Genomic DNA, 20,205 nt, shown 5'->3' on the forward strand with positions numbered 1-20,205 from the left:
AATTGCAGAAATACAGTGCATGCTGGGGCATAAATACAGCTGGCATCCTGAGAACGCAGGAGAATGAATGGAGTAGCGCTTAGGTTACTGGGTCATGCCCCCCTTTTGCTATGGTAACAGCTATTTCTTTCCTTCCCTTTGACAGGAAGAAAGGAGTAAACAGCATCCATTTCTCTTTCTTCCTGCCCTTACTAGAGGGTAGTTAGTGAAAACAGCCTTTTCCCATTTCATATGGTATTTGTATCCAGTATTAACTGATTACTGAGAAGTGGTAAACTACTAAACTACTGCTATCATCCTATACCTACACAATCTTTATATACAGTTTACAACGTGATTTAAGGATTAGAATTACCCAGAAATTCAGCATTCTTAATTTATTCCACTAAACATACATCTCTCAATTGGGACAGTACCAGACTATCATCTACTGTGGAAGAGATTACAGAATTCCACCTTCTCTCCATCTGAGCACTGATCACCAAGAGATCTATAACAGGACAGCATACACAAGTGTTGTCTGGCTGTCTCCTAACAGAAATTCAAGATGTTCACCCAAGCCTCTCAGATTCCCTGAGGAATCCTCTCATGGAACTAATGCCTTGGGAACAAAGGGAAAACTCCGAGTCTTTTTGCAGATTAAACACCTTTTGTTAACTGGAAATGGGGGAAGAGGAAAGGAAATTAGTCACAGATTAGTTGAAATTAAATTCTCTGATCAATGATCAAAACTAGAGGAGTGGCATGCCACAGGTATCTCCTCTGCCTCTGAGAGAGTGCCTAACACACCTGCAATGCAGAAAAGTTTTACATTTTCTTTTTTACACTTAATATAGGGGTTTGGGTAGGGGCTTTATTCACTTTGTGCTGACAGCCTCTGCAGTCCTGGAGCTGGGGGTAGGAGAGGAGGTGAAAGGGTGCAGGGAATCTAAATCCAGCTCCTAAAATCCTTTTCTATGCACTGACCATCTCTCTCTCCTTAATTACTGTAACCTTCTCCCATCTGGCTCCTTGCCTCTCAACTCTTCCTCACCAGTCTGTCCAAAATGTCACTGCTAAACTCATCCTCCTCTCCTCTCACTCAGATCATATCACTCCCCTCTTTGAATCCATCCACTGGCTTCCCTCTCAGCATGTTATATTAAAGATTCTTGTCTTCATCTACAAGGGTCTATTATAGTCTTGCTCCTACCTAAGTGTTCCCACTACTCATTCTGATGAAGTTAACCCTCTTATTTTCTTCATCCCATGTCCCAGCTTTTGTTTGTTGCCTTCTATCATACTGCGTACTATGCCTGGAACACTCTTCTTGCCCTCGTTCATCAATCATCGTCTTCCCACGCCTTCAAACAATCCTCCCAGCACCACTGCTCTTCATACTTTTTCTCTCCTGAATGTTGTCCTGTGCCTTGTGTTTAGGTTGTAAGCTCTTTGGGATAGAGAACATGGCTCATCTGTTTGTTAAAGTATCAAATACATTTATAGCACAATAAAAATGTTTAAAATAAAATTGTATTCAATATTCATGGAAAAGCTCTGTCTCAGACCTCCTTCAAACGTTAAGGTACCCTGTGCCTAAACCATTTCCTGTGAAAGGGAGGGGGTTTCCCCTACTCCCCGAAAAGTGCCACATCCTCCCACTCCAAGGCCAAAGGGCTTTCATGAAAGCCAAGTCTTTACACTTCTCACTAAAAAGTCCCATCTCCTGATTACAAGAGCCCTCTATGCACATACAGTGATGAATTAGAACCTTGAAAGAAAACGGACGCCATCCACAGCAACTAAGCACTGATGAAACACACTATACCAGGGGTTCTCAAACTGGGGGTCGTGACCACTCAGGGGGTCATGAGCGGTCAGTCTCCACCCCCAAACCCTGCTTCGCCTCCAGCATTTATAATAGTGTTAAATGTAAAAAAGTGTTTTTAATGTATATGGGGGGGGGGGTGTCACACTCAGAGGCTTGCTCTATGAAAGGGGTCACCAATACAAAAGTTTGAGAACCACTAGTCTATACATTGTATTAATACAACTCTGTAAGAATGGCTATGGGTCTTCTGGGGTTGCAGAGCACAGGAGCCATCAGTAAACACCTAAGTCTGGATGACTGCTGAGAAATGTGAAGGGAAGACCAGAGATTCAAGATACAAACAAAAAAGGCAAACAGGGCAGAGACTGCTAACCTTCCCGTAAGCTGTGGTATGAATCCTGACAAGTGTTTGAACAGCTCTTCCCCTGCTTCGACACAGTCTCTGCAAGTGGCACAATCCCGACATAGGCAGGCTGGAGCGTCTTGGCTTTATCCAACATGCTGGAGGACGTCCCAGGATCAGAAGGCAGATGCAGTAAAAAAGAGGATGTCCCTTAGGCCAGAAGAAGGGCTGTTTAATCCTCACAGAAGGCCCCAGTCACTATCTGTCACTGCACTGAGAAGGCTACTTAATGATAGACTCCAAGGCTGAGCTTGCACAGGGACAGATAGACAATGGAGGCAGTGACAAATCCTGATTAGAAACAACAAGTCCCAGCAAAAAAAAGAAAAAATTTCCTTCCTGTCAGCACCAGGCTCGGCCACAGAAACCTCCCTGCTTCAATAGGCAGAGTGTGCATGCAGGGGGATAGATCTCAATTTGCAGTCTGCATAACAGAGGGGTGGGCTTCTTCGTGAAACGACTTGCAGCGACAGCCAACCTCATTCACCCAAAATAGTACACAGTTGGTTTCTCTACTCAGACCCCTAACACTTGCCAGACAAGCAAAATCACGTGACCGTGTCCCATTCCTATCCTCCCCCTTCTCTCTCCCCTCCCCCACACCCCCACTATTAACACAAAACAAAGAGACAAGGCTCTGGGAAAGGATCCTCTATTTAGGCCCAGAAAACGTAAACTCAGACAGTGATAGTGCAGCCTTCCAAACACACACTGCCCCCTTTAATATACCTGCACCCTGACCTGGAAGAACCACCTCTTAGCAGATAAAACATTGAGGAGTCCTTGTGGCACCTTAGAGACTAACAAATTTATTTGGGCATAAGCTTTCATGGGCTAAAACCCACTTCATCAGATGCATGGAGTGAAAAATACAGTTAGCAGAATATATATTATAGCACATGAAAAGATGGGAGTTGCCTTACCCAAGTGGGGGGGTCAGTGCTAACAAGCTAATTCAATTAAGGTAGAAGTGACCTATTCTCAACAGTTGACAAGAAGGGGTGAACACCAAGGGAGGGAAAATTACTTTTGTAGTGCAAACGAGGCCAATTCAATTAAGGTGGTAATCAACTGTTGAGAATAGGCCACTTCCACCTTAACTGAATTGCCTCGTAAGCACTGACCCCCCACTTGGGTAAGGCAACTCCCATCTTTTCATGTGCTATAATATATATTCTGCTTACTGTATTTTTCACTCTATGCATCTGATGAAGTGGGTTTTAGCCCACGAAAGCTTATGCCTAAATAAATGTGTTACTCTCTAAGGTGCCACAAGGATTCCTTGTTGTTTTTGCTGATACAGACTAACACCGCTACCCCTCTGAAACCTCTTCGCAGATGGCAATTGGCAGAGTTCAGTCTGTGGCTCCTCTGCTGGGAGTAAAAGAGAGGCTTGGAATTAGTGCCAATTTGGTGGAGGGGTATGTGGTGGTGGGGTTTTCTGCAGAAAAGGACCTAGGGGTGACAGTGGACGAGAAGCTGGATATGAGTCAACAGTGTGCCCTTGTTGCCAAGAAGGCCAATGGCATTTTGGGATGTATAAGTAGGGGCACAGCCAGCAGATCGAGGGACGTGATAGTTCCCCTCTATTCAACATTAGTGAGGCCTCATCTGGACTACTGTGTCCAGTTTTGGGCCCCGCACTACAAGAAAGATGTGGATAAATTGGAGAGAGGCCAGCGAAGGGCAACAAAAATGATTAGGGGTCTGGAACACATGACTTATGAGGAGAGGCTGAGGGAACTGGGATTGTTTAGTCTGCAGAAGAGAAGAATGAGGGGGGATTTGATAGCTGCTTTCAACTACCTGAGAGGTGGTTCCAAAGAGGATGGTTCTAGACTATTCTCAGTGGTAGAAGAGGACAGAACAAGGAGTAATGGTCTCAAGTTGCAGTGGGGGAGGTTTAGGTTGGATATTAGGAAAAACTTTTTCACTAGGAGGGTGGTGAAACACTGGAATGCGTTACCTAGGGAGGTGGTAGAATCTCCTTCCTTAGAAGTTTTTAAGGTCAGGCTTGACAAAGCCCTGGCTGGGATGATTTAATTGGGGACTGGTCCTGCTTTGAGCAGGGGGTTGGACTAGATGACCTCCTGAGGTCCCTTCCAACGCTGATATTCTATGATTCTATGTCATGTGGACATTTGTGTGACAAATCATCAAATGACTGTCTAATGGTTAATGAACTTTATTCACTACATACCAGTGCATGACTGGAACTGGCAACATGCAGAGGAAGACCCTGGATGGCTCAGGTGACTGGGATATGCAATGCCCAACCTCTATGTTTTTTATAGTTAGCAGAGAATGCCTGTCAAAACAGATGGGACTGAGGGTGGGGAAGGCAAGGACACTCCAAAGACTAAAATGGGTTGATTTATACACACATACCAACTACAAGGACACTCCAATATCTTTCCAAATAGAAATATGTCACTAGTAATAGCTGTTATCCTAAAGGGCTGAGGTACTGTATTGACAGCCATATAGATGCTGCCAAAAAAAAAAAAAAAAGGGGGGGGGGAAATAACCACTCCTACGCACCTGAAGGCTAATTAATGCAAGGCTAGAACAGTTCAGTCTAAGCTTTCCATCTCCCAAAATCAAAACAAGAATTTCTCTTGTCTGGGGGCCATCCAATCACTATGCTGAGCAAACGGAGTAAAAACCACAAGGAAAAAATCCAAGTAATATTAAAACTAAAGTCACTTAACAGCATGAGAAGCACTAAAGAAAAAAAATTAAGGTATGTCTGCATTAATGACCAAGGAACTTACCTGATGGCAAAAACAAAAAGAAAAAAAAAAGTCACATTTCTCACTGATCTCAGCTTCACTTTCAGACACATTCAAGCAAATGATGCTCTATGCTGGCAAAAACTGCTTTCGTACAAAAGCAGAATCACAACTAAATTGACAGGAAAAATTGAGGATTTTCTCACTGATTTGGATTAGGTCATTGCATTTGTTACCATTAGATTGTTGTGTAATTTAAATTAGGTTGCTGTAATTGTATCTTCCTACACATGCTGTGGGGCTCATGCAATTCAAGAAGGTAACAAAAATTAGTACATTGCATGTGATATCACTTATTTTTAAGCCTAATTTTGATTACTATAAATCAGTTTCTTCCTATACATTTCTAATGCATCCATCTGCATGATGTCTAGACAGGTAGATCATAAAGGTGAACGGCAAGGTAAAAAGATAGTAAAAGACAAAAACAAAGATATGGGGGAAAAAAGCTCAAACTCTATACCTACCTCCATCCCTAAAAAAATTATGCACTTCTAATTGAGACAAAATAGGTCCTCATTTAACTCTTCACTAATTGGAGAACTTTATGTTGTCACATGAGGGTATAACCTCAGTTGCAGCTCTCCCCATTCCAAAACTCACTTTTGGGGAGCAATGTACTTGGACTGGGGTGGAGAGAGTGGATTGCAGCTCGGATTATGGCCTCATGTGACTTGATAAAATGAACAGAGCCCTGCAAATCCACGGACATCCGCTTTATATGCATGGATCATTTTTGCGAATTGCAGATCGGATGCGGATACAAAATTTGTATCTGTGAAGGCCTGGTATTTCTGACTGAAAAACGCCCCCACGAAAAATAAAAGTTGAACTCAGTCAAATACCAAAAACAATAAAAGGGGGTGGGGGGAACCTTAATTCTGTTCCATAGTGATACAATAAGGAAAAAACAAAGTATCTCTAAAAGGCAGTATATGTTAATCATAATTGTATTGTTATTTCATAGTGTCACAACAGAGCAAAGTTAAGACTTCTTGGGTGCCTTAACAGTGCATATCTTATGTTAATGTGTTTGGATTTCTTTTAAGTTAAAGTCTGAATTTCCTGTGCTTATAATGTTTTTGGGGAGGATAATTACAAGATCCCTATAATGGTTTTTACCCTCAATTACTCATGCATGCTCTCAGCCTTAACTCCATCTTAATGTAGTTTTTGTCCAGAAATAATCAAGTTGTTCCATGCAGACAGGTTCCTGCACCTACTGAGTTCCACATAAGTCAACAAGGCTCCACAAAGGCACAACATAACAGGACTGTTTACAGGATCAGAGCCAGTTTCTCCTTTGATAAGAAGATGCATATCATCATCACCAGAGGAGGAGGCACAAAGCTTTCCTTGTCATTTTTTTTTTAATAAAGAAAAACTTCAGGTTAGACTATTCATGCTCTGTTGGAAACTGGAGATTTAAAAATTAGTTATTTTGAGTTTTTAACAGTCTGCAAAAGATACGCAGAATGTCATAGCTAAATACAAGGTGGAACAGACTTCTGCATAAGGTGTACTCTACACTACAGAATTTGGTTAATATAAGCCCCCTTGTGTCATCCTAGCTGTGCAAGGGTCTACAGTTAAATTTGTCTCCCACTGATGTAAGCACCCCATTACAGTAACACCACCTCCACAAGTGGCACTGAGACATGGTCAATGTACTGAGGCCGATGAAGCACAAGTGTAGACGTTCTGTTACTTATGTTGACCCTAGCAGTCCTCCAACAGCTGTCCCAAAATACACAACTCCGACAGCTCTGGTCACAATTGTGACCTTCATTGCCCAGGGGTCACGGAGGCCAGAAGGCCCGGCCCCCTTTAAAGCCCTGCAGATTTTTGAAATGCCTTCTCCTGATTATCCGGATTGGCGAGCACACCTAACAGCTCCCCATTGTTGTGTACAACTGCCCAACTGACCATGCTGGCTGCAGGCTCCAGCTTATTATTAGACAGGAGATACTGGATCTCCAGAGCCTGTGGGGATAAGAGACTGTGTAAGCACAGCTACGGACCAGCCATAGAAATGTGGACATCTACAAGAAGATGGCATGGAGGATGCAAGAGAAGGGGTAGAACATGAACCAGCAGCAGTGCTGCATGCAAGCCAAGGAACTGTGGCAGGAATATCAGAAAACCTGGGAGGCCAGTTGATCTGGTGCTGAGCCACAGACCAGGCACTTCTACCAACAGCTGCATGCAATACTTGGTGGGGTCTCCACCACCACCCATCACGCTGTCGTTACCTCTGAGAAGCCTGAGTCACAGGCTCTTGCTGTGAACAGCAAGGAGGTGGTGGAGGAGGGAGATAAGGAGTGGGGACATCTAACTCGTGGGTCCAGCTATGCCACAAGGCAAGACCTGTTTGAGACTTCACCTCAGTCCAGTCAGTCCCAGTAATCGAACAGCAGGGGAAGAATCCTCAAGTGTATAAATTTATTTTCCATTACAGTGATGACACCCCCGATTTCAAAGGACACAGCTATCAACTTTACATACATTTATTTGTACTAGAAGAGGTAACAGTTCAACTAAGAAGTGATGTTATCGGCTTTTCATTCTCCAGTAGATAGGTGAGCCGGGGAGGCAGGGGACATGCAGAGCAGTTTATGCACACAGGGATGCCCCTTGAATCCACCTGAGAGATCTTGATGAAATTTTCATGGAGGCACTCTGCAATCCTCTCCCCTAAGTTTCTAGGGATAGCAGCCTTATTTCTTCCTCCATAGCGAGACATTTTCTCGGCCAGTCTGTGATAATTTCAGCAGACACCACTGCAGTACCCAGGCTAGCAGCATACGGGCCCAGGACACTTCAGGACGCCAGCGACGGCAGGGCTCTCTCTTAGTTACCCTAAGGAGTGAGATATCAGCTACAACCGCTATCACCTGTGGAAAATCGTGTCAGTATTCAGTGCCAGTGCCCTACACTCAGTTTCATGCAATGCAGCAGTTTCCTCCTCATTTTCCTCACCCCTGACAGGCCATACTCACCACGGCTGGTGTTGTGAGTGGCACCATGCACAAGCACTCAGAAGCAGAACAACAATAAGCACGTCTTGTTTAAAACATTAGGGGAGTGAGGAAAGGGTGTTCTGAATCTTAACTTTTGCTTTCTCTTATGACTATATTGACAATGGAACCTGTGTGTACTATCTGCAGCTGCTATGGTTGCTGCCTTGAGGGGTTTCCCCTCCACGTGCCAGATGAGGAGGAGAAAGGAGAGGTGTTCAATGCAGTCCTGCAAGCCAGTGCTGCATCAGACCATGAGTAAAGGGCCTAGAGGGTAAACACTGAAGACAGCCTGGAGAAGGAAAGGGTGCACAGGAGAAAGGTCCAGAGGTTCAAGCAGAAAAAGAGGAGGGAGCTGCATCAGGACATAATGGGGCTTCTCTGACAACAAATAGATGCTGCAGACTTTTCTGGATCTACAGGTTCAAGAATCACAGGCTCACCTCCGTTTGCAGTCAGTGAAGAACTCCATTAAAACATCTCCCTGCATCAGACATGCCAAACCCATGGGGGGAAAAAAAACCCAGAAACTGGGCTTGTTTTTGGCTTAATTGACTTGTGAGTTGCTTGTTGGCTTATAGCTTGTTGCTTCTTTTTTTGGATCGGCTCCTGGAAAGCAGGGATAAGGGGGGGCAAGCAGGGGCAAGGGAGAAAGAGAGTCAGGGTGCACTGCAGACCCACCACAGTCCCAGACTGCAAGCCGGGGAGATCTAGTCACAGTGTGTTGGGGTTCTTAGGGACTGGCTTGTTTTGAAATGGGATTAGTTTGAGTTTTGGCTTATTGTGAAAGTCGGGGTGCTTATTTACCACGTGAAAGTTGGCAACTGTGCCCTGCGCCTGCCCTTAATATTCCATGTTGCATCGGGGCAGTACAGTAAGCACTGCAGAATTAATAGGTGCATTGACAGTGTTATATTCACACATGTACTCCAAGCACCACACAATTATTAACAGGCACCAAAATAGCAAGGTCAGGCACAACATAGTACATCATAATGCATTACTGTGGCTCACTGTTAAAGTGCTCTTTCAAAGCCACTGAGCCATATGGCTCTGCATTGAGCTCTTCTAATAGTCCTTGTGTTTGTCTGTTCAACTCAGCAGTCAGCTGCTCCACCTCCATCCCAGCAGCAACTCTTCCCCCTTCGCTTCACAGATATTATGCATGACACAGCAGGCAGCTATAACCATTGGGGTTTTTCTTCACTGACATGCAATCTGGTGAGTAAACACAGCCAGCGTCCCGTCAATCTACGAAAGACATTCAACTGTCATCTGACCTGCTCAGCTGGTAGTTGAATCTTTCCTTGGTGGTGTCAAGGTGGCTGCCATACAGCTTCATGATCCAGGGGACTAACAGGTAGGTTGGGTCCCCCAGAATCACTATTGGCATTTTAATATTGCCAGTGGTAACCCGCCAGTCAGGAAAGAAGGTCCCTGCTTGTACCTGTATGAACTGTCCTGTGTTCTTAAAGATACAAGCATCATGCATCTTCCCTGACCAGTCAACACTGATGTCAGTGAAACATCATCCATGGTCCACCAATACTTGCATAAACCATAGAAAAGCGGCCCTTTCTTTTTATGTACTCTGTAGCAAGGTGCTCTGGGGCCAAAACAGGGCAGGTGCAATGTCTATTGCTCTACTGCAGTTCGGCAACTCCACTGCTGCAAATCCAGCCACTATGTCCTGCATATTGCCGCCAGCCACAGTCCTCTATAGCAGAAGATGATTAATGGCCCTGCACACCTGCATTACAATGGCCTCCACAGTGGATTTTCCCCACTCCAAAATGATTTCCCACTGACTGATAGTAATCCCACGTTGACAGTTTCCACAGTGCAGTCAACACTCGCTTCTCCATTGTCAGTGCGACTCTCAGTTTGGTGTCCTTGCACTGGAGGGCTGGGGTGAACTCGGCACATAGATCCAGGAATGTGGCCTTGTGCATGTGAAAGTTCTGCAGCCACTTATCATCATCACAAGCCTGCATTATGATGCAATCCCACCAGTCAGTGCTCATTTCTCAGGTCCAGAAGCAGTGCTCTCTCTACCATCTGCAACTGCTCTGTGAATGCCACCAACAATCTCGAATTGGCTCTTGCTATGTGCCACAGCCATCTATCCCGCAAGAAACAGTCATGTTCCATGCTGATTCAGTTCTTCTTACAGTTCTGCAAATACCAGAGGATTCTAAGTCCTGTGCTTGCAACACTTATGGCAACAGTGCAGAGCTATGCAGGCTTCATGCTTCTATCAGTGATGGCAGACAGCGAGGAGAGCTGTGCGAGTTTGTGGGATTTTTTTTTAAAGTACAAAAATTTAGGCAGTATAGATGACATCATGTGATGCAGACAGTTGCACACTGGAAAGAAGTTGCTCACCTTGTGCAGTAACGATGGTTCTTCAAGATGCGTGAACCTATGGTTGCTCCATTGTAGGTGTGCTTGCATCCCTGCGCATTGCTGATTGGAGAACTTCAGTAGCAGTGTCTGTTAGGCCCTCACATGTGCTGTCCCTCCTCATGCTGCACCTGTAATGAGTCGAGGTTGGCCCCTATGAATTCCAGGTGTTGCACTGGAACAAGGCTTGAGTTCTGGGTATTGATCTGTACGCCCAGTTCTATAAACAAGTGCATTGCAGCTTTAGTGACTTGGTGAGCCTCCTGGAGCTATCAGGCTCTGAGAAGGCAATTGTCTGGGTACAGGTAAATCATAATCTCTTGTGTGCTTAAGTGAACGGCCACCATTGAGAGAACCTTGGAAAATACTCTCAAGGCCAATGATAGCCCAAAGGGGAGCACCCTGTATTGGAAGTGGTTTTGTCCCAGAGTGAAAATGAGAAATCATCTGTGAGTTGGTAGGATTGAGATATGAAAATAGGCATCCTGAAGGTCGAGGGCCAAAAAACAAATAGTCTCCCTGTTCCAACACTGGAATGATCACCGATAAGGTGACCATCTTGAACTTTTGGGCCTTGACAAACTTGTTGAGGTACTGGTTCTATGGCTCCTAATAGGAGGAGACAATCTACCTCTTGTCGTGGTAAACTCTCATGAGAAGGGTGCCTGAAGAAGGACAGGGAAGGGTGTTGTGGAGTGGGAAGGGAGGTAAAATCGATGGAGTACCCAGTTCAAACAATCTCTAGGATCCATTGGTCCAATGTTATGTGTCCCCAGGCATTGCAGAATGCTGCCAATAGGCGGCCAAATGAGTGTAAAGCAATGGTCAGCTGTATCAGTTGTGGGGAGTGGCTTATCAGCGCCTCAACCCGCCCGTCAAAACTGGTATTTGGACACAGCAGGCTGGGATGAAGAAGATTGTGGGCCAGATGATTTGCACTTGTGAAATTTGCCCTTCTTTCTTTGCAGCTCATAGTGGCATTGAGTCGGATATTGAGACATGTGTGATCTATACTGGGACTGGAGACTGAACCGTCTTTTTTTGTCTTAGTGACTAGAGAGTGGCCCTAGAGTCCCTCAGGATGTGAAGGAAGGCATCAGTCTTCTCCGCAAAGAACTTTGTGCCCTCAAAAGGGAGGTCTTCAACTGTAGACTGTACCTCCTTCAGGAAGCCTGACTGATGAAATCAAGACACCCATCACATCACCACCACCGTGGAAATGGACCTAGCCGCTATGTTGACTACGGCAAGGGCAGACTGCAGAGATGTCTTTGCCACTAACTGGCCCTTCTGGACAATAGCCTCAAATTGGTCACAATGTGACTCCAGCATCTGTTCAATAAACTCATTCAGTTTTGAACAGTTTATATTAGTCATATTTTGTTGTGAGGGCCTGGTAATTGGCGATGTAATTGAAGAATGGTTGAGAAATACACCTTCCTTCCAAAAAGGTCCAGGTGCTTCCAGTCCCAATCATAGGGAGTGACCCTCAACTAGTGGTGTCGGCCACAGGATGGCAGTTGACGACATCCACCGTGATAGAGTTGGGTGGCGGGTGGGAGAAGAGGAATTCAGATTCCATGGTGGAGACATAGTATATTTTGTTCACCGACTTGCAGGTAGGCGCTACCGACACTGGAGTTTTCCATACAGTTTTTGCCAGGTCTAAGATGACTTAATTAATAGGGAGAGCGATCTTTGAGGAGGAGGAATAGTGGAGGATGTCAAGGAGTCAATATAAGGGGTAAATACAGAGATTTGATTCCTGTATTTCTGTATAACATCTCCTTAAACAAAAGCTCACTATTCTAATGATAATAGTTTTGTTTCCAATATTTACATGACAAGAATTTGTAAACCTGTTAATACTTCCTAAATAAATAGTGGAAAAAACTCCCATACTGGTGGTTTGTGACCCTTTTAACTGATAAGGATTGTTTTACATAAATTACAGTTAACTTTGGATGTTCCCAGAATTCTACCTCCCACCAATAAAGACCTTCAGAGAGAATTAAAGAGACTAAGTTGGGAACACTGTCAAAAGCTTGCCTCTTTAGTTCTCAGGAGAAGCCTGTAGTTCATATACACTGATCCTTTCAATCATCTGGTCACAGCTGCTACAGCCAGCTCAGAATATTCCTATCCATGAGAGACAGGTGGCTAAAGGTAAAACACAGTTGTGGATTCTCTGTAAGAGCACGCAGGCCTGGGAATCTGGATCCTTGCCTAGTTGCAGAACAGCTCTGCAGCCCCTTAACCCATCCTGGGATATACCACCACCCCCACTTTTGGCAAGTTGGCTTTCACTGCCTGACAAACTGAGTTCTAAATGTTGTGAGCTAGAGATGTAAAAATAGCTGCTGAGCAGGCTGGAAAATCTATCAGATGATGTCAAAGTACACTGAGCCCTTCCCACTCCCCACCACTTCCTTTCTATGTCACTTTCTCATTACATCACTGTCTCCAATTCTGAATGCTGCTCTCTGCATCTTACAGCTGCCAAAGTATACTTTACAGAACAGCAAAAGTTAAACAACCCTCACCACGTACACAAACTCTCTCACCCTTGAAACACATCCAAGGTTTGCCAGTTTGCCTTTCCTTGCAAACATGCACATCAAATCCACAAACCTTTTCTGTGAAATATACATGCAGGGGACAGCAGTCCAGTTCAAGGATTGGATATCTAACCCCACTTTGATCAGAGTTTGATTAACCCTCCAGGTCATGCCAAAGCAGAAGTATTGTGCAACACAATTTTCTAGGCACTGCTAGAATGAACTGCTACACCAGTTCAGTACATGCTGAGGAGTCTATACAGTTCAAGAATTTAATGTAAACTTAAATAAAATAGAGAAACAAGTCAACTAAACCTTTACATTATCTAAAATAAAACTCCAAAAACTTTTTTTTAAAATCCAGTCTGAGACAGTTTTGTTAATAGGGGGCCCAAGCAGGCTGTACATAAGCTCTACTATTATAAAATAATTATGCCTATGTAGAGCTTCCTATCCAAAGGGATCACTCCAAGTGCTGGTTGGGCAGAGGACAGTGGCCACAACAGAGAACTTCAATGACAGGGACAGGGGATTTTAAAAGCAAGTATTTGGAAGCCTGCTATGAAACCATAACAGCACCCATTCAAATCACTTCCCTTGAAGACAGGGTTGGTACACCACTCGACACATCCAGTCATGTTTTATTGATTTTTTCACCATTTTGTTTGATAAATTCTGGTCATCACAGACTAGACACTTGGATCAGAAACCTTTCTGGCCACATAGCAAATATTTTAGACAGAGCAATCAATAACACAGACTGAAGCAACTACCTAACAATAGTATCTGTGTGTTCTGATGGAACCAAATCATCAAAGAGTCAGAGATCTAGGAGAGGTATTTAACTTGCTCACATTCACGGTCTGGTCTCATTAAATCATCCCTCCTGTCACCTACTATTGGGTCCCTTATTTCAGCAACATAAATCCCAAATCCTTTCATCCATATGGTATGCAGACGGAGAGTTGGAATGGCCAAAAGCTCCATTAAACTGTACAGAGACACAAGAAATTTACTTCATCTCAAGTCAGGAACAGGAACTGCTTTCTTGTATTCATAACATGGTATTTCTTTCTTGCAGTGGTTTTGTTCAAATCAATGTAAATTAAATGTCATTTATAAGAAAGTTGGAATTGCTACTGAAAGCAGCAGAGAGAGGAAGTTCTTGCTTCAGGTGGTGAGGAGAAAATGGGGAGGGGGGGATGACATTCTCTGAAACGGTCTTCTGGAATCAAGTATCAGAGGGGTAGCCGTGTTAGTCTGGATCTGTAAAAGTGGCAAAGAGTCCTGTGGCACCTTATAGACTAACAGACGTATTGAAGCATAAGCTTTCATGGTTGAATACCCACTTTGTCAGATGCACGTCATCCAACGAAGTGGGTATTCACCCACCAAAGCTTATGCTCCAATATGTCTGTTCGTCTATAAGGTGTCTTCTGGAATGAATTTTCTTTGAAAAGGGAATAATTGGATAGGACAGAAGAGACTACCTTCCTTCTTGCTGGAGCATGCCCAAAGTCCAAGACGTTTTTGCAATAACTCCGATATTTGCTGAGCAGAAAGTATTCCTCCCTCCCCGTTTCAGATTCTGGCAATTAGGTCCCTTCAGTACAGACTCTCCCTTCCAACACTCCCCCTTCCTCTAAATCCAGAGGGCTATGTGAAGCATTTAGAAAGGTCAGTTTGGTCCAAAGCTATTTCTACATAAAGCATAAGAGAGGAAACAGTCAATCTACACTACAGATGTATACAGTACTTGTGAATGGATCAGCAATGATAGCAACATTCATTTGCTTCTCAGTTTGTGCTAGATTTATAGACAGCTACTGGGCAAGACTCACTCTCACCCCTATGACTGAGACTGGCCCAGAAGGCCAATATCTTTCTACAGAGATATGAGATTTCCTATGTCATGATAATAGAATCAGAGCCCTGTGTATGACATTATCCAGTCATGCAAAATGCCACATAAATATCCTTTCTAATTTGATACAAATTATGCCCCAGAACGTAGGCTTTAATTAAATTAATATTTACCCCCTCCAGTTGCAAAGACAGCTTGCAAAATGTTCACCAACTAAACTATTTCAGATACAATTGTGAAAGGTGTGAACAGTCCTATTCACTCAATGAGTAATTAACACTCTGGATTCTAACAATGGCATTTTTTGATGTCAACATTCTTGATTATTTCACTTTCTATCATTTTGGCAGAAACAAAGCTAGAGGGCCTCATGACGGGATATTGTGGCAGATACCAGGTATGGGGTGAAATAGGACCGATACTTACTCTCAAACTTTGCTGGAGGTGAAGAAGAATTTAGTCCTTTTAAAATTAAATTCACCTTTCCCTGTGCCCAAAAGACCTTTATTCCTATGTTGAAGTTTCAACTGCCTCCTGGGTGCCAAAACTGAACAGTTCCCTGCCCAAATGCCAAAGCTTCCAGTTTCCCTGACAACTTTTACAACTAAAGTTATGTTTTTGATACAAATATCTGTAGCACACTGAAATTTTGACAGTCTAGAGGCAACATAAAATAGATTACTTTAATAGCAAAATATATAGCAATGGAAAGTGCACAGAATGTACTGGACTGGTTCAGGGAAGAATTATGAGCGAGAGCATGCAGGAGGGAAGCACCACATAATCTGTGTGTCCCCACTGCAAAATTCAGATTAATGTACCTTGTAGGACATGGGGCCTTGCATATGGTAGATCTCAACATGACCAAGGAACGACGGAAATGGTGCAGAGGTAAAATGAACTATTCGGGGCAGGGGGCGTTGCTGAGTCGAATTAACTTATTCTGCTTTTTCTTAAAGAGAAAAGATATATTCTGGCTATGTCCCTTAATGCCTTTCCTGAGCTGGCTCATTCGGAAATAACTCCAGGTGTATGCTATTTCAACAGTGCTCCCTCCTCTCCCCTTCCCGCTCCATGGCCTACATTCTTAACTGCATGAACTGAACTGAACATTTATTTTTCTTTGAGCTATTCAAGGCGATGCTGGAAAGTAGGACCTTAATCCAAATGTGAAGCTTCGCCCCTCCCACTGTATACTCCATTCATACCTTTCCCCAACATGATCATAAGCCTCCCTGCCAACAAGCCTCAGCATCGCATTTTCTCCAGGTAACCTGAAATGACCCAAAAGCGTACACTATGTCTCCCCCCACCCCGAAAAATTCAACGTTTCCTAACTAAACATGGAAAATCATTCATTTTATGGAAAAAGCACACAAAATAAAGCTCAAGTGAGAGATGTTGGGAAATCACACACAGGCTGAGTCACCAAGAAAAATGGTTACTCACCTTCTCGTAACTGTTGTTCTTTGAGATGTGTTGCTCACGTCCATTCCAATTAGGTGTGTGTACGCCGCATGCACAGTCGTCAGAAAGCTTTTCCCCCTAGCAGCACCCGTCGGGTCGGCTGTGGAGCTCCCTGGAGTGGCGCTTTCATGGCGCTCAATATATGACCCTGCCGACCTGGCGCCTCCTCAGTTCCTTATTGGTGGTTACTCCAACAGAGGGGAAGGCGGGGGGTTTGGAATGGATATGAGCAACACATCTCGAAGAACAAGAGTTACGAGAAGGTGAGTAACCGTTTTTTCTTCTTCGAGTGCTTGCTCATATCAATTCCAATTAGGTGACTCCCAAGCCTTACCTAGGCGGTGGGGTCGAAGTTATGGGATCTTTGATTGGCGCACCGCTCTGCCTAAAGCTGCATCATCTCTGACCTGCCAGACGATGGTGTAATGACAGGTGAACGTATGTACTGAAGACCAAGTTGCTGCCCTTCAGTTTTCTTGTATCGGGACCTTGGCCAGGAACGCCGCTGATGAGGCCTGAGCCCTCATGTAGTGTGCCATAAGAGCTGGGGCTGGTATTCTGGCCAGCTCGTAACATGTGCGGATGCATGACATAATCCAGGAAGATATTCTCTGAGATGAGACCGGAGTTCTTTCATCCGGTCTGCCATCGCTATGAACTGGTTCGACTTTCTGAACAGCTTAGTGCCCTCAATGGAAAAGGCTAATGCTCGCTGAACTTCCAAGGAGTGCAGCCTCTGTTCACGGCTACTGGCATGAGGCTTAGGATAAAAAACAGGCAGGAAAATCTCCTGACTAGTGTGGAAGTGTGACACCCTTAGGAAGAAAGGCCGGGTGAGGTCTGAGTTGCACCTTATCCCTGTGGAACACCATATAAGGTGGGTCTGAGGTAAGGACCTTTAACTCAGAAACCCTCCTTGCTGATGTAACGGCGACCAGAAAGGCTACCTTCCACGACAGATAGAGAAGGGAGCAAGTCACCAGCGGTTCAATAGGGGGCCTCCATTAGCCTGGAGAGGACCAGGTTATGGTCCCAGGCGGGGACAGCCTGTCTGATCTGGGGATGCAGCCATCCCAGACCCTTGAGGAACCGACCAACTACAGGGTTGGCGAAGACAGAGCATCCAGATGCTCCCAGGTGGAAAGCCAAGATAGCAGCGAGGTGTACATTTATAGAGGACACTGCCAGGCCTTGCTGTTTCAAGTGCAGAAGGTACTCTAAGATGAGAGGTACAGGTGCCTGGACACAAGTGTACGACACTGGTCACACCAACAAGTAAATCTCTTCCACTTTGCCAGATATGTGGCTCAAGCAGAGGGCTTCCTGCTGCCAAGTAGGACTTCCCTTACCTGTTAAGGGCATAGAAAATCCATGGGGTCAGCCATAAAGCTTCCAAGCTGTGAGGTAGAGGGATTGCAGGTCAGGGTGATGAATGCAACCATGGTCCAGACTAATGAAGTCAGGGAGGAGAGGCAACGTGACTGGGGTCTCCACCGACAGTTCTAGGAGTGTGGTGTACCAATGTTGTCGACGCCACGCTGGTGCCACCAGAATTATCTCTGCTCCATCCCTGCAGACCTTGAGTAGGACCTTACGTACGAGTGGGAACAGGCAAAAGGCGTAGAGCAGGCGGCCTCCCCAGGATAGCAGGAATGCATCCATGATTGAGCCTGGGCTGTGTTTCTGGAAGATGCAGAAAATTGGGCACTTTCTGTTGCTCCAGATGGCAAACAGATTGACCTGGGGAAACCCCCACCTTTGGAAGACGAGGTGTATGACATCCAGTCGGATGGACCACTCGTGATTGCGGAAGGACCTGCTGAGGTGGTCCACCAGTGCGTTCTGAACTCCTGGTAGATAGGATGTTTCCAGGTGAATGGAGTGGGCTATGTAGAACTCCCACAGCTGAAGGGCTTCCTGACATAGGGGACAGGACCAGGCTCCACCCGGCTTGTTGATGTAAAACATGGCAGTTTTTCCATTACTAGGGACAAGGAGGGCTGCCCAAGGGTCAAGCCACCATTGAAGGGACTCGAGCACCTACCCCGGCACCATGACCACTGAATTCAGGCTGTCGCGTCCCTGGTGATAGGCCTAAGTGAGCCACGCCTGTAGAGGCCTGAGCCTCAGTCTGGCATGCCATGTCACAACTGCAGGCTGCCATGTGGCCAAGGAGATTCAGCCATCGCCTTGCTGTAGTGGTTGGGTATCGCTGGAGGCCTTGAATGATGTCTGTCATGGCTTGGAATCGGGAATCTGGCAAAAGTGCTCTTGCCTGAACCAAGTCCAACACCAACGCAATGAATTCTAGTCTTTGGGTTGGTGACAAGGTTGACTTGCTCAAGTTGAGGAGGAAACCTAGTCTCTCAAACGTGGATCTGACCAATTGGAATTGAGACTCCACCTGCCCTCTAGTGCGGCCCTTGAGGAGCCAGTTGTTGAGGTAGGGTTATACTTGCACCTGCCTCCGACAGAGGAAAGCGGCCACGACCGACATGCACTTGGTGAATGCCCAGGGAGCTGTTGAGAGGCTGAATGGAAGGACCATAAATTGATAATGTTTGTGGTCTACCACAAACCATAGGAATTGCCTGTGTGCAGGCCGAATAGCTATATTGAAGTACAAGTCTTTCACGTCAAGTCTCCCTGATCCAGAGAAAGGATAATTGTACTTAGGGAGACCATGCGGAACTTCAATTTTACCATGAATCTGTTGAGTCCTCGCAGATCTAGAATAGGTCTGAGACCCCCTCCCGCCTTGGCTTTGGCAATTAGGAAGTATCAGGAATAGAATCCCTTGCCCCTGACCTCCTGAGGAAACTCCTCCACTGCTCCCATGGCAAGGAGCGTCCGCACCTCCTGGATAAGGAGCTTCTCGTGAGAAGGGTCCCTGAAGAGGGATGGGGAAGCGGGGTGGGGAGGAAGATACGAGCAGAATTGGAGAGAATATTCCACTTCTACCATATGGAGAACCCAGCAGTCCAAAGTTATTTGGGACCAAGCCCGGTAGAAGTGGAACAGACAATTCAAGAAAGGCGGGGAAGGATCGGAATTGTGACTGGTGCACCGTCCTCAGGCACACCTTCAAAAGGCCTCCTTGAAACCTGACAGTGGTTTAGTCAGGCCTGGCCCTGCCTGGGTGGGGGATGGGAAGGCTTGCGTCTGCCGTTCCTGCCCCTTCTCCTATAAAAGTCCTGCCTTGGCCAAGGAGGATAGGATCGCTGCTGCTGTTGCTGAGGCTTGAAATGTTTGCATTGGGTTGCTGGAGTGTGCATACCCAAGGACTTCCTGGTAGCCCTGGAGTCCTTTAGGCTATGCAGCCTAGAGTCAGTCTGCTCCGCAAACAGACCTGCCCCATCAAAAGGCAGGTCCTGCATAGTCTGTTGAACCTCAGGTGGGAGTCCCGAGGCCTGCAGCCATGAGCTACGCCTCATGGCGATACCAGAGGACAAGATGCATGCCGCTGAGTCCGCAGCGTCTTTATACTGTAAAGAGGTCCATGCCACCAACTTGCCCTCCTCCACTATCGTTCCAAACCCCTCCCTGGACTCTGTTGGCACCAGCTCCTTAAACTTGAGCATCGAGTTCTAGGAGTTGAAGTTGTATCTACTCAGAATTGCCTGCTGGTTGGCAATCCTGAGTTGCAACCCCCCTATAGAATACACTTTATGACCAAATAAATCTAGGTGCCTGGCATCCTTGGACTTAGGTGCTGGGGCTTATTCTCCCTGCCTCTCCTTTTCATTTACTGCAAGCACCACCCATGAGCAAGGCTGTGGGTCTGTGAAAAGGTATTTGTACCCTTTAGATGGGAAGACTTCCTCTTCACACCCTTCACAGTGGGAGGAATGGAGGCCAGGGTCTGCCAAATGGTCTTAGCATTGGCCTGTA

At 45.5% G+C, this 20,205-nt stretch overlaps 1 protein-coding gene across 5 annotated transcripts in view; it reads right to left on the bottom strand.

Moving 5' to 3' along the window:
- MRTFA (myocardin related transcription factor A) overlaps positions 1-20,205 on the bottom strand; it is a 178,912-nt gene that overhangs the window by 95,950 nt on the left and 62,757 nt on the right. Inside the window, exon 1 of one of the 5 annotated variants that reach the window (XM_084644569.1) lies at positions 2,184-2,521. The exons of the other annotated variants lie outside the window; for them this stretch is intronic. Coding sequence (XP_084500695.1) covers positions 2,184-2,310 — 127 coding nt within the window. The 5' untranslated portion in view covers positions 2,311-2,521. Of the gene's footprint in view, positions 1-2,183; positions 2,522-20,205 lie in introns of those variants that run through there. 5 annotated transcript variants of the gene reach the window in all.

The sequence above is a fragment of the Lepidochelys olivacea genome, assembly GCF_965140295.1.
Source record: "Lepidochelys olivacea isolate rLepOli2 genome assembly, chromosome: 1".
NCBI classification, from domain to species: Eukaryota; Metazoa; Chordata; order Testudines; family Cheloniidae; genus Lepidochelys; species Lepidochelys olivacea.